The sequence below is a fragment of the Emydura macquarii genome, unplaced genomic scaffold (assembly GCF_026122565.2).
Source record: "Emydura macquarii macquarii isolate MOO-44397 ecotype Brisbane River unplaced genomic scaffold, CSIRO-AGI_Emac_v2 contig_1253, whole genome shotgun sequence".
NCBI classification, from domain to species: domain Eukaryota; kingdom Metazoa; phylum Chordata; order Testudines; family Chelidae; genus Emydura; species Emydura macquarii.
The window spans coordinates 36,796,563-36,810,418 of record NW_027131390.1 but is presented as its reverse complement, the minus strand read 5'-3'; the positions used below and the strand labels follow the sequence as shown (position 1 = coordinate 36,810,418).

Below are 13,856 nucleotides of genomic sequence, written 5' to 3'. Positions count from 1 at the left end.
AAGTTCTGCAGATTTTAAAGAGCTTTAACTTTAATAGCTGCTGTTTGATATCTATACTAGTGACTGTCAGAACAGAAAGAATTATCACTGCAAGAAGGGCATACATCATCCTGCTTCCTTCCAAATACAGAACGCAAGTATTTATGCCTTTTGTGTGTCACTGACAATTTTAACATCTTCATGCAATATCAGACCTCTACCATGGCTAGGATTCCCTTTGTTACTGATGTATTTTTAAAAATTCTTCCTTATAGTCCTTAACCTTAGCAGCCACAGATGTGGGGTTTTGTTTTGTTTTTTTGTTTTTTGTTTTTGTTTCCCTTTTTTGCTTTAGTTTCCCTTTTCAGGTCTTTGCATTCCTTTAATCTTTATGTAGAGTCATTTCTATCAACTTCCTGTGCTACTAACTCAGGGTGTCCAGGACTTGAGTCACCTTGTTACACCCCTGTCTCCTTGTAAGCGAGACCAGCTGGTGCTAAACTGGGTGTCAGCTCCATGACATCCCCAATCTGTTAGATATCCAAAAATCTCCTTAGGGCTCTGCAGGAACATTTGGTGCGTTCCAGTTCCCGAGGTCCCCTGAAGTGTCCCTCTGTAGTGTCCAGTTCCTGTCCCTGGACACTCTCAGTAACTGCCAGGTTCACTGTTTCCAGGGCATGGTATACACACAGCTTGAGTGATATCAGGATCAGCTCCTTTATAACACCACAACACCAAGATATAATGAAACAATCTGAAGTTTATCATCAAAGATGGAGATACTGAGTAAGGATAATGGAAACAGAAATGGGTACCTATAAAACAAAAGTACAACATGCTTCTTAAAGTCTAAACTTAACTTTGCTTTAGACAAGGGTTTTAGCCTGTTAATCTCACCTAAAGCTTGCTTTTCACATCACCAAGCTACATGGCTGAGATCTACTGTTTATGGATGTAAAAACACTGTCCTTTTTGCTCCCTCAGTGATGGATAAGCGGATGCTGTCCCTGTATGCCTTCTCTCCACAGTTATAGTCTAATAAACCTTCAAGTGCATCGCTACACCAGCGGTTCTCAAATTTCATTGTACTGTGACCCCCTTCTGCCAATAAAAATTACGCCACACGTCCAGTGCCTTGTCTTGGTCTAGACTCAGAGCTGGTGTTAGGAGGCCGTAAGCAGGGCAATTGCCTGGGGCCACACACCACAGGGGGTCCCCATGAAACTAAGTTGCTCAGGCTTTGGCTTCAGCGGCCCCCTCCCCCCCGCCAGGTGAGAATTGGGCTTTAGCTTTTTGCCCTGGGCCCCATCAAGTTTAACGCCGGCCCTTGTGACCTCAATACAAACTCGCAAGCCACTTTGGTGGTGACCCACAGTTTGAGAACCGCTGCTCTAGACAAAGCTCTTTTCCCCTTCCTGTCTTTTCCTGTCGACTTGTATGTAAAGAGGCTTCCATTGTTTTAGCTTACAATAAGCATTAGGCAGAGAGGTAATATACATTCCTTTGTTTGGCAAAACCTCTCTGTCTAGCTTGCCTGGGGCCCAGATTTTAAAACATCTTTTTAGTAGATCGCTGTAACTTTTAAAGTACCACCCGTACCTACCTGTCACAAAGATATCCGTGGCCACCCGGATCCTAGCTGTCATTCTTTATGGATAAATGCTATGACAGCAAGGTGCTGGGCGTAGTGAGGTTGTTAGGCCTGGTAGGAGCTGCTGACACACAGCAGTGAACCCTTTGCCAGCTGGCAGGGCCTCGGAGTTGCACTTCCCTTTCCTAGGGTTACCAGACCCTCAGGTTTCCCGGACATTGCCTCTTCTCTGCGCCTCCGCTGCCCTGGCAGATTTTTCAAATAACAGGCAATGCCTAGGCTAGGGGTTCTGCAGAGCAGACAAGCCCCAGCTCAGAAAGAGCCACAATTGGTCTGCTTCGCGATTGAGCCCGCCCCTGCATCTGCAGCTGATTGGTCCATTGCCCTGCAGCCACAGCTGCCGGATCTCACCCACCCCGGAGAGAGGGTCCCTAGGGAGGCGCTGACAGCTGGCGCTGCATCTGGAGCTTGTGCCATCGGCCCTGCCGCCATGGCAAGGAGCGACACTGCTCCCCACCTCCAGTGAGTGCCCCCACCGCAGGTACGCCCTCCAGCGCGCCCAGCTGTACCCCCCAGATCCCCCTCTAGCTTCCCCCCATTTGGTTGGTCAGTCGGTCTGTCTGCCTTGTGTTTAATTTTTATCACTGCATTCACTTCCTTTCTTGGCAGAATGTTTGTAAACAAAGCAGGAGTCTTCCATTATGTGGAATTGCGGCTTTTGGGGCATCTAGGAAAATGTTTTTAAACTGCTCCCCATTACTCACAATTCATTCTGTTCAGCATTGGGAAATGAGCCCGTATTCCACCTATGGCGGGTTAGGGCTGTATTCTCCTCACATCTCGTTAAGGGGCCTTCATTTGCAGTTTTTATTTTGTTTATCATTTGCCAGGCCTCGGGCAGGCACGGCGTGGTGTAGGCGCTGAGCTGCTCCCCCGCCGTGAAGCGCAGCCCCAGCCCGGGATGCCAGCATCTTCTCAGTGATCCCCACCCCTGCTCCTCCTCTTCCCCCCAAGTCCCTACCCTACCCCACCCCCTGGCCACACTGGAAGCCAAAGCTGGAGCTGGGCCATGGTAAGAGCTGCCCAAGGAGCCTGGGCCACTATGGGAAGTCCTGGACCCAAGCAGTGGGGACATGGGCCAGGGTCTGTTCTTGGGCACCCAGCCCTCTGCCCAGAGCAGGTGGAGGGTCCAGAGCTCCCCACAGTCACGGTGAGGATATAAATAAGGCCTTTCTGCTTCAATCTCTGACATGCACCAGAGGAGCCTCCGACGGGCTCCCTGGCTGAGCCCGGATGCTGATCAAATCTCGGGGATGCAGGAGTCCCCAGTGCGTCTGGTGTTGGGAAAACAGGGCTAGCTGCTGAGGGCTGCTATTTTGGTCCACAGATGAGCTGAAGAGAGGAGCCTGAACTCCCCTGGGGCTGTTGTGGCTCTTTGTTGGGTCATGATATGCTCCAGGAGGAATGGAGCGCTCTGAAATGTGAGTGCCCACCGGACACCCTTCCCAATCAGGGCAGGTTCGGGGGGCCCTGCCTCAGTTCCTCTTCCGATATTTACAGAAGGGTGGGAGTCTCCGGTCCCTCCCATGTCCCCTCAGTTACTGGCTGTGTTTGTGTCAGAAACACACCAGGACAACTCTGCCTGAACTCAAACTCATGGCAGCCCCTATCCATAGCTCCTGGGGCTGAGAAGGTGCTGATACGCTGTTGTAGGCTGCTGGAGGGGTGCAAGGCAGAGCCGCGGGGAAAGCTTGTTCTGTGATGTCTCTCTCCATGCTTGGACACCTTTCTCGCCCAGAACAATCTGCTGGGAAGTGTGAGAGGGGGCTGCTGGAGGTAAGAACCTGGACGGGCTGTTTCAAGGTTAACCTGGGCACCCATGGGGCAACTCGGTCTGGACTGGATGTGGGCCCTTTGATGTTCCTTTGTTTATTTCCTTGGCAATAGTAATAATGTTACTGAGGAATGGAGGGAATCAGATTCAGGCCTAGTGTAAGCAGGCACTGCCGCCCATTGACTTTGATGGTTACCCGGGTCTGCCCTTGCCCAGGGTGTCTGCTGCAGACATGATCCCAGACCGGGGGCTTGTGTGGCACCCATGGCACTGAGGACTCCTAGGCCAGGGGTAGCTGCTCTCAGAGGACGACGTTCTTGCCTTCATCGTGTGAAGTCACGTTCAGTGCTCAGGCTTTATGCGGGTGAAGTGCAGGGGAGCCAGGGAGAAGGGGTGGGGCAGAAGAGGACATGCTGGTAGCATTCAGCAGTACAGAGACTCTGGGATGTAAAGCCTGGGTAAGGCTGGCAAAGGCGAGTCTAGCCCAGATCAGGATGTTCCCTTAGGGGTGCCACTCGTCTCCTCGTCTGGTTTTGGTGCCCACTCTTTGTATTGTCTCTGTATCTCCTAAACCATTGGCACCTGCTCTGCAGCGTCCACTCCCCCTCCCAGGGTGGTGGCCTCACGCTTACCGTCTGCCCGCACTCTGAGACCTTTGCTTGGAACGTGCTTCCGTGGGAATTGGGGGTGGGCTGTTCTTCCTCCCCTAGTTACGGCGTGACCGTTCTAAGCTGGAAATGCCTCTGCTTGCGTGCAGCTCACGGTTCTGATCTTTGCAGCTTGCTCACTCGGCAGGTGAGGTGTCTGGGGTCACGTGCGTGGATTTAGCTGGTCTCTCGGCAAAGGGGTGAATGTACCTTTCTCTAGTCTAGATCCTTCAGTCAAAGTGCTGCACGACACAGGTTCCAATGGCCCAAGCCAAACCCTTCTTGTCACTAATGGCGCGTGTCAGGATAGGCGAGGTGATACCTTTTATTGGCCCAACTGCTGCTGGGGGGAGGTTCAGCGGACCCTCAGAGTTACGAGCTGACCAGCTGGCCACACCCTCATTTGGAACCAGAGGTGCACACTCAGGCGAGAGTAAAAAGGCACATACAGCTCAGCACTGGGTTAAACTACTACAAAAATAAAGGGAAAGCAGCATTTTTCTTCTGCATCGTAGTGTTTCGAACCTGTATTCAAAGTTAATGTTCAGTTGTAAACTTTTGAAAGAACAACCAGAACGTTTTGTTCAGAGCTACGAACATTTCAGAGTTATCAGCAGCCTCCTTTCCCGAGGTGTCCGCAACTCTCAGGTTCTGCTGGACAAGCTTTTGAACTACACCGAGGTGGTTTTCAGCTCTGGGGAAGGAAGCAGAGTGTCTGAGCTCAGTGACCGCTGTGAATCTTCTCACTAATAGTAACGCTCTGTGCCCGGTCCCACTGGCTTCGTCTGGCTAACGACCCTGTCTGCCCCAGATCGCATGCTTTACAGCTCCAGCCAGCACCTGCTGGGAGAGGGCGCTGGGGGCAGGGCAGGGAGCAGTCAGGCATATCGTGCAGCAGGACGAGGGCTGCCTGGCTGGCAGGATGGGAAATGGGGGCGAGGAGCAGGAGGAAAGGCAGGAATGCTGGGTCGGGGGTGTTGGGGAGCGATGGGGAAGGCTCTGGGAGGAGTGGCAGGCTCCAGGCGCAATGGTGCATCCCCCGGGGAGCACAGAGGGGCCCGTCGCATCCACCATGCATACCTGAGCCAGCTGGGGTCTGTACCTGCGGGAGGAGGGCGTGAGGCCTGGGGGGATGCAATGCAGGCTAGATTCTTCCGCCTCCCTCTGCACTTACCTACCGCGCAGAGCCAGCCTCTCCTGTTCCAGCCCCTCAGCCCAGCGCTGGCTCGGACGGGGCGGCCTCACCCCCTGGCTTGGGGCACTGGGCAGTCCTTCATGACGCGCAGGGCTGGTCCAGCACCCCACTGCAGGCTGACGCCTGGGGGCCTGGCCGCCCCACCCTTCCTCTCAGTATGCCACAGGCAATGAGCCAGTTGTCAACCCTGAACAGAGCTTCAAAGTGAACTTATTTTATCAAGTAGTTAATACTGCCATACAGTCGGTTGGAGAAAAATTTCTCAGCTTCAGGAACATAGCAAGTCTTTTGGTGCTTTGTATAAAATACTGGAACCATCTTCCAGCAGTCATGAGGCGTTGTTTGGACAGTCCCCTGATCTCCACTCCGCCCTGACGGATGGTGATACGAAGCATATAGAAGCATTAAAATTATGTGATGTGTTGAAGGCCTTGCTCAGAGAGTGGAACCTAAGCCAAGGTCTAAACAAGTGCTGGAATGTATTTGCTGCTGGAATAATATAGTATTTTCCTAATACATTTATTGTCCTGTGTGTTCTTCTGGCAGGCTGATGACTGCAGCAAGCAAGCTGTAACTTGGTGCCCAGAGAGAATGGGGGACACCCAGGCTAAGTCATGTCCACCTAGGGGCTTGAGGGGGATGCCAAGCATAGGTCAGAAAATATGCATAGTGGTCTCTGTCTTATTTTTAAATCCAAAATAAATCATACTGTATTATGGTCTGGTAACACAGAAACTCTTTCTGTGTTGCTGCATACTAACAGTCCATGTCTATTGCTATGGCACCATAGCTACGCCAGTGTAATCCTGTAGTGTGGACGCAGACTACAGCGATGGAAGAATGTTTCCATCGTCCCAGCTGCGTCTACTCTGGTGCGAGAGCTGCATCGTCGGGGTGTGGATTTTTCACACTCCGAGAGCTGTAGGTATGTCAGCCTCGGTTTAAAGGGTAGACCAAGCCTCCCTCACCACGAGCTCCTGAAGTGGAGCTCTGGCAGTGTCCAAGCCCAGTTGGGCCTGCTGGGTAACATGGGCGACACCCAGGGAAATGGACTCGAGAGAGCCAGTAGGAGAGTGGGTGGATCATGGGATTCCACAGTCTCTGGAGGGGGGCATGAGGACTGCTCCATCGATGCACCCCAAGGGTATACACCACCCCCAACAGGGGCAGGGATGAGGCAAGGCCCTAGTCCCCATGTTGAGCCATTCTATGGGGCAAACCCAGCCCTCTCAGCTCCCCTTGGGTTCTGTGCCCCAGCTCTGCCCCATTACCTCTCTGTGCTTCCATGGGGAGCCTTGCCCTAGAAAAGGGAGAGTTTGGGCTGAATACCAGTCAGTGAGTCATGGCAGGCTGGATTAGCTGCATTCTGGGCCCCCACATGGGGTGGGGGGAAGGGTACACTTTACCAGGGCTTGGATGCCCTGAGAGGCCCGGCCTAGGCTGTAACCCCCCATTACCATGAGGAAAAAATTGAGGCTAAATTGTAGATCCTGCCTGAGGATATTTATAGAAACTTATTTCCCTGTATCTATGTATCTATTGTCCAGATCTGGTGAGATTTGCTGGCGCCCATCAGAAGCAGTGTTAGAGCAGCCTCAAGCAACATTGTGCACAGTGAATTGCTGGGCCTGCTGGTCCAGCCCAGGCCTGTCTCTAGAATAGTGAGTGTGTGCTTGTGCAATTAAACTACGACTTGCAGTGTGAGACTGAGAGGTGGGGAGATTTGTGCTCCTCTCTGTGACATGGTCTAGCATATCAAGAACTACCAGTCCCAGAGTTCCTTGTGCACAGGCAGGAGGCAGGGACAGCTGGTGAGAAGGGCAAAACAAAGCACTATAAGACAGTGGGAGCCAGTGCTGCTGGTTCTTCTGGTAGGATTTGCAGGCCCAAAATATGTGAGTAAGTGTCTAACTCACTCAGTCACACACACACCCCCTACTGCCATGTCTGGTGGTGGCTGTAAACACAAACCAGGCAGCCAGAAATGTAAGGAGGTTAAAGAAAGGGAACTAAACAAAGGTAAAGGACACCAATCTATCCTCCAGTTTTTCAGATCAGACAAAGCCTTTCTGCAGTCAGGCAGTGTACGAACTAGGGAAGCAGATGAACAAGACCAAGACATTGACAGGATGTAATACCTTTATAAAGACCCAAAAGTTACAAGATAGTCAGCAAACTGGTAGGACTCTCACGCTGGGTGTTATGTTAAACAAAAATAGCAAAGGGGGGGCATTTTTCAGAAATGTAGAATATGTAACAGTAATTTCAGAATTCAAACTTCTTTTGTGGCTCATGAGATTGTGTATCTGGGATGAGGGATTGTGGTATGTGCGTGGGAGGCGGCCCGTGTTGCAAGTTTGCACTGGGCCCGAAAAAATCTGCTTGGCCCCTGGTTGCATTGTCTCACACTGTGTCTCCTGCTACCATTTGCTAGCCAGGGCTCTAGTCTCTCATAGGCCCCTGTGGATTGTCTCGCTGCCTCCCGGGGATCTGCAGGGCACCCCAGTTTGGATCCCCTGCGGGTTTCATTACTGAGCAGCTGAGCCAGAATGCTGAAGTCATGCACAGCTAGTGCTAACCTGACCCCCAGGGCCCAGCGTGGGCGCAAGGCAGGAGAGCGCTGGCGATCTGAAGGGAAGACCGACCCCAGGGCCAGGGGAGGAGGAGCTGGGGACTGGCCTGAAAACTCAGGTCTGAGTTTGTCATTGAAAGACTGTGTGCTGGCGGTAATGCACTGCACCTTAGAAGGGGGGTGTTGGGAATCTCTGGCCTGTGCAGACACTTGGCCAGAAGGGGCTGCTATGCAGCATGCACCCTCTTTGACAGCCCTACAAGCCAGAGCTCAAACAGGCTGTCCAACACTCCCGGCCAGTCAGGATAGAGCCTCTGCTTCCTCACCCACTCCATTTTAAAAATATCCAGGCTTGTTTGCAGAGGATTATTCGGCGCTGGTCCCGGCCTTTTTGCCTGTGCTCTTTGACCCTTCCCTGCCCACGCACACCCAGGATGACAAGATGGCCCAATTTTATAGGGACTGTCCTGCTATTTGGGGCTTTGTCTTACATAGGTGCCTATTACTTCCCACCCCGTCCCGATTTTTCACACTTGCTATCTGGTCACCCTACACGCTCCTCATCAACACCCCCCTCCCGCCTGCATGTTAAAGCATGTAGGCCTCTTGTGCCTCCCCCCGAGTGTGCCGTTTGGGGTTGAGCTGCTCTTTGCTGTGTCATCCCATCTAGGCAGGTGCTAGCTGATGGTGCCAGGTTCACTGGCCTGCCCCGCTCAGCTGCCACCCACGGCCTAGAGGGAGGAGGAAACGTACTGTCCCTGCCCACGCACGTCTGCCTGTGCCAGCCTGAACCCAGAGCTGTGGGTCTCTGGAGGAGCCACCGTATGCGCTCGTTGAGATTCTCTGGGTAGAGAGCAGCGCCGCACATGGCTGTCTGCTCATGTCACCCATCAGCTTTCTTCTGAGTAACGTGAACTAGACTCCGCTCTGGAGAGCCGGAGGCAGCACCTGCAAGAGCGTTTGCATCACCCCAAGGAATTAGCTCGCCAGCATCCGTGACAAGGGAGGGGTGTGCGTGCTGGAAAGGGACTCTGAGCTGACAGTGCAAGGCAGCCCATTCTGGTGATCGCTTCAGGGATGTGTCTACACAGCAGCTGGAGGAGTAATTCCTAGCTCAGCCAGACCATCCATGCGCTAGTTCTGCTGAAGCTAGCAGTGTAGTCATGGTGGTGCAATTTAGGGTTGTCAGGTGCCTGTTTTTTGACCGGAAACTCCAGTCAAAAAGGGGACCTGGCAACCGTAAATGGCATTCAAACTAAAAGTCTGTTTCCCGTGGGGTGGGGGGAAGGTGCCGGATCATTGAACCACGCCAGCCCCTGCAGGGCCACCTCTTACCTGCAGGCAGGCTCCTTGAGACGATCCAGTGAGCGATGGGGCGGGGCTTTGGGGGAAGAGGAGGGCAGGGGACGGGGTGTCGGGGGTCCGGTTACCAGCCATTAGAAAAGTGGCAGCCCTATTTGGGTAGCTAGCCTGAGCCACCACCTGTACTGCTGCAGACATGCTACTATTGTTAAAGCATTCGCTCGGGCAGGGCTCGTGTGTGTACGTCTATCGGAGCTGGGAATTACACCGCCAGCTGCCGTGCAGACAAACCCTAGATCTGGGAAGGGAGGGAGGAGGGCTGTTTTCACAGGACTCTGGGAGTAAAACTAGGAGCCAACGGGCTTCCCTTAACCAAGGCCAAGTATAGCCGCTGAACTAGGGGAAGTGTCCAGAGGGCATAGCCAGATAGACATGGAGCTGATTGCCAGGGAGTGGGTCCTGGCAAACTCAGAGGTCTGGACCAAGGCCAATGTTTGCATGAGTGGCTGTCGATTTTGGTGCCCAACTAGAGGCACTCCAGATGAGCCGGCACTTCTGAAACTGGTTGCAGCCATAAACGTGTGCAAAGTTGCATTTGACCTTGCAAGTGTCTGCAAAACGGAGCCCAAGAGCCTGGCCCAGACTGCTCGGAGAGTTCCTCGCAGCTCTGTGCCCTCCGAGTCTGTGACTCTGCCAGGGGAGGAAGAGGAGAAAAGGCCACATCTCCTTTCCTTACCGTCTCACTCCTGGAGCTGTGGGCGGGATATGGCACGGATTGGTGCTGGACCCCTGCGGGGAATGCCATGGCCGCTTTCCATGTGGAAGAAAGGGAAAACTTTCCTCTTCACGCACAAGCCCAGCTGGTAAATCTGCAGCCGCACCTCCTTCTGCCAGTAGGCATAGATCAGCGGGTTCAGCAGAGAATTGCAGAGCCCCAGCAGCCACAGGAACCTCTCAATGACATTGTACAGGCGGCATTCCCGGCACACGACCTGCACAATGCTAGCTATGAAGAAGGGAGACCAGGACAATACGAAGCACCCAATGAGAATAGTCACAGTCCTCACTGCTTTCATGTCACTGGTGTTATGGGGCGATGGACTTCTCCCTGACAGCCCAATGTGCTCCACTTCTCGGATCTGCTTTACGTGCAAGGAGGCAATTTTCAGCATGTCACAATAAAGGTAAATGAAAATGAACAAAGCCGGGAAGAAACCGATGCAGAAGATGATAAGCATGTATATGGGCTGAAAAACCCCAAAGAAAGTGCACTTCCCTGAGTAGTTCTTCTGCTGCAAGTCCTGCACTATCAGTGGGAGAAAGCCAAGAAAGCCGGCAACCATCCAGAGACCTACCGTGCAGGCACCAACCCGTGGGCCACTCATGATTCTGAAGTACTGGAAAGGCTGTTTAATAGCCAAGTATCTGTCAAAAGCAACCAGGATCATAGTGAGGATGGAGGCGGCTGAAGGGGAGATGATGAATGCCATCCTCAGGATGCAGAACATCTTCTGTGGGTGGTGACTGTGGGTGGAAAACTCATCTGTGACCAGCCCCGTGATTGTGACACCAACCAAAGAGTCTGCAACCGCTAGGTTCAATACAAAATACAGCCCCATGCAGCCTTTCTTCTGGATCAGCCGAAACAAAGCAACAGCAACAAGCGTGTTTGTAGCAATAATGAGAGAAGCCAAAACAGTAAGAACCGCTCCAAACCCAAAGCCATCCATAGTTAGTCTCTCACCAGGGCATGGCAGGTCCAGCCTTCCTGACCTGATTCCATGGCATTCCCTGGGCTGGCCTTGCTAATGGAGCCACAGATCAGCTAGGAATCACAGGGAAAAATGTGTCCTGGAGAAACGTCAGCTAGTCACTGTCCAATGGTCCCAGACTCAGTTACAAGAGCTGACTTGGACAGCGCAGTGCATGGGGCTGTCCTTGTCCCCTCTCTGGTTAGGGAGCCCATGAGGTTGCTTCGTGCCATGCCACAGCTGTCAGCGGACAGGGACTGCCAGGTACATGCTGCCAGCAGCAGCCAGTGATCGAGTCTGGTCCCTCCCCTCCAGGAACTCCGTTACCAGACAACCCCAGCCCCCAGCGTAGGGAGGGGAAATGTTCTTGCTACCTGCCGGGCTGCTCTGACAAGCAGCTGGGTAGTTCAGCATCCCATCTGTACGCGTAGCATCACCCCAGGGGTTGGCAGGCAGCAACGAGCTGTGCGAAGTCCATGCTGGGTCTGCCAAGAGCAAACACAGGGAATGACCCTGCCAGGAGCTCCAGACAGGCAACACCAAGACAGTTTTTCTTCCCCGACAATCACTCAAACCATTGGAGTTATTGTCCCACATCCCAGCCTATAACTCAGAGGTCCCATGTGCCCCTTCCTTACCCCACACATCTAGGATGCCTTCACACGCTGCTGCTGTTTCTTCCCCAATGTCTTTAAAGGCCATCCTTTCCCCCTCTCCCCCCGATTATTACCATTCATTGTTTTTACAGTACCTAAACATGGGCTGGGCACTTTCCAGCCCCTCAGAAAGACATAGACCCTGCCCCAAAGATCTGACCATCTGCATCTGAGGGTAATGAATGAGGTGTGGAAGGACAAGGGCTTCAACATCAGGGTAACACAGTAAGGCACGTGAATATTTTTGTGAAACGAGAATTGGATTCTGCTGCCCAGCTCCCTGGAACTAGGGCTTTGAGGTTGTCATGGTTCCCTAGGTAACTGAACCTCTGACCCCTTCATGGCCTCCTTGAGGGCACTCCCACGGTAGTGTTAGGCCCCTAGCCATTACCTTTCTCAACTTCATGGCAGGATCTCTCAATCCTGTCCCTCCAGACTGGGGCCTTAGTCTGCCGACTAATGCAATTCATGTGGTGATCTCAGCTGGGCTGGCTTCAGCACAGCACCTGCCAATCTGTTCTCTGGGGGGCATTGACAGGGTGACGCACTGGCCGGCCAGCTGTTATAAAGCAAAGTGCCCTTCATTCAGAACATAAGCACTACAGAGAAATGGTTTATTGTCTTAAAGCTAATAACCAGCCTCTCTGCAGGTCTGGCTTATGGATTTCACCCGTCTTCCACCTGGAGACGCTGGCAGGTTTCAGAGTACGTCAGGTCCTCCCCAGGCCCTGCTCCTCTGGTCACAGTCGCGGATGAAGGGGGAGTGACCATCGCTCCATGTCAGGTTGGTCACTTTATAAAGTTCTCGGTTCTTTGTCTCCCAGGCCTCTTGAACCAGGTCAAGCCAGTCTAAGCCAGAAGCTGGGAATGGGCGACAAGGGATGGATCACTCGATGGTGGCCTGTTCTGTTCATTCCCTCTGCAGTACCTAGCACTGGCCACTGTCGGAAGACAAGACACGGGGCTAGAAGGACCATTGGTCTGACCCAGTGTGGCCGTTCTTATGTTCTTATGTCATTTCCCTGCAGGGTAAAACGCCCCCAGACTTGTTACCTGCCTAGGCACTGCCATTCATCACCCCAGTGAATTTAGTTCTTGCAGGAAGCCCTGTGACGCCTCCACTGACACAGGAACACAATCCCTTGCCCTCCTGCATAGGGCATTTGTAGAGTCAGTGTAAGAGGCTTTACATGGTTCATGTGTCCACAGGATCTGTCACGGGGCTTCATTCCTGCAATGTTGCATCTGAAGGCAGGAAATTGCACCCCACGTGCATTTGGAGATTGTCCCCTTCAGAGTGCCTGCCTCTAACCTGGCAGCTGCTGTCGCCTCTCCAGGAGGAGCTGTGCGGGGCTTCCTGCTCTGGCTGCTGTAGGGTGCCTCCCTCCCGCTCGCTGCTGAGAGGTCAGATTGAGGTCTGCCTGGGGATGCAAAAGTGTTTCTGGGTTTCCCTGGCTCCAAGGCACAGCATCCTGCCTGTGGCACTGAGAAGCCACCCAGCCTGGGGTCAGGTTTGGGTCCAGGTGCTGTCTGGGATATCAAGGAAAGGATGGCATCAGCACACATTCCTTCAAGAACGTCAGGCCCCCATGGTTCTTTGGGTTTAATGGCTTCTTCTGCCATTCTCCGTATCTTACAGCTGGACAGCTGTGTCCAGTACCATGTCCCAACAGGCTCAGCCAAGCCCTGCCCTGAGGTCTTTCTCTGATGCACCCAGGCAGGCCACCATGCACACAGCTGTACTGGGGATCAGAGGAATGAGCCCGTCCAGCCCCAGCCCCAGCCCCTCCTGTGATGCCCGTGTCCCAATGGGTGCTGTGCCCGGTGAGCCAGCGCTTCATTCTTGGGGCTCAGGTGTTTCACCAAGACACTGTGTTTATGGTGCTTCTGGCATCTCTTTGCTGCTATTCTAAGAACCTGCAGTCCTGCCCTAAAGATTCTTCTTCTCTTTAGTGAGAGGCAAATTTAAAAAGCGATTCCATAACAGCTCTTCCATAGCCAGCTTTAATTCCTTCTTTTGCCTCATCTGTTACGAGGGTTACTGGACATTTTACCTGGTATTTATTTACCCCAATACATTTCCAAAGCCTTTCCCCTTTTTCCACAGCCCTTTTGGCAGCAGTATCTTCTTCTCTTCCCCTGGCCCTTGGGTGGCTTTTATTTCTTTAAACAAATCATAGTGGCATTCACTGCACTGCTTCACGGGACAACTAACTGACACAAAGCCATGCAAATAACGTGGTGCTGGGTTATTGAGCGTCTAGTGTTGTTTACTTCTCGGCAGTCTGCTAACAAGGACCTGAGCGGTGTTTGTTTCTATATAGTGAGG

At 52.8% G+C, this 13,856-nt stretch overlaps 1 protein-coding gene and 1 long non-coding RNA gene across 2 annotated transcripts; one reads left to right on the top strand and one right to left on the bottom strand.

Annotated features, from left to right (window-relative positions):
- The first annotated feature begins 2,016 nt into the window (after positions 1 to 2,016).
- LOC137153303 (uncharacterized) lies at positions 2,017 to 8,712 on the top strand. Its single transcript, XR_010919754.1, has 2 exons — positions 2,017 to 2,111; positions 8,489 to 8,712. It is a non-coding gene; the product is annotated as an uncharacterized lncRNA (long non-coding RNA).
- Positions 8,713 to 9,860: 1,148 nt separating this feature from the next.
- On the bottom strand, positions 9,861 to 10,850 carry GPR119 (G protein-coupled receptor 119). The gene has a single exon (XM_067549781.1). It carries the CDS (start codon positions 10,848 to 10,850, stop codon positions 9,861 to 9,863), a length of 990 nt encoding a protein of 329 aa, XP_067405882.1.
- Positions 10,851 to 13,856: the final 3,006 nt, after the last annotated feature.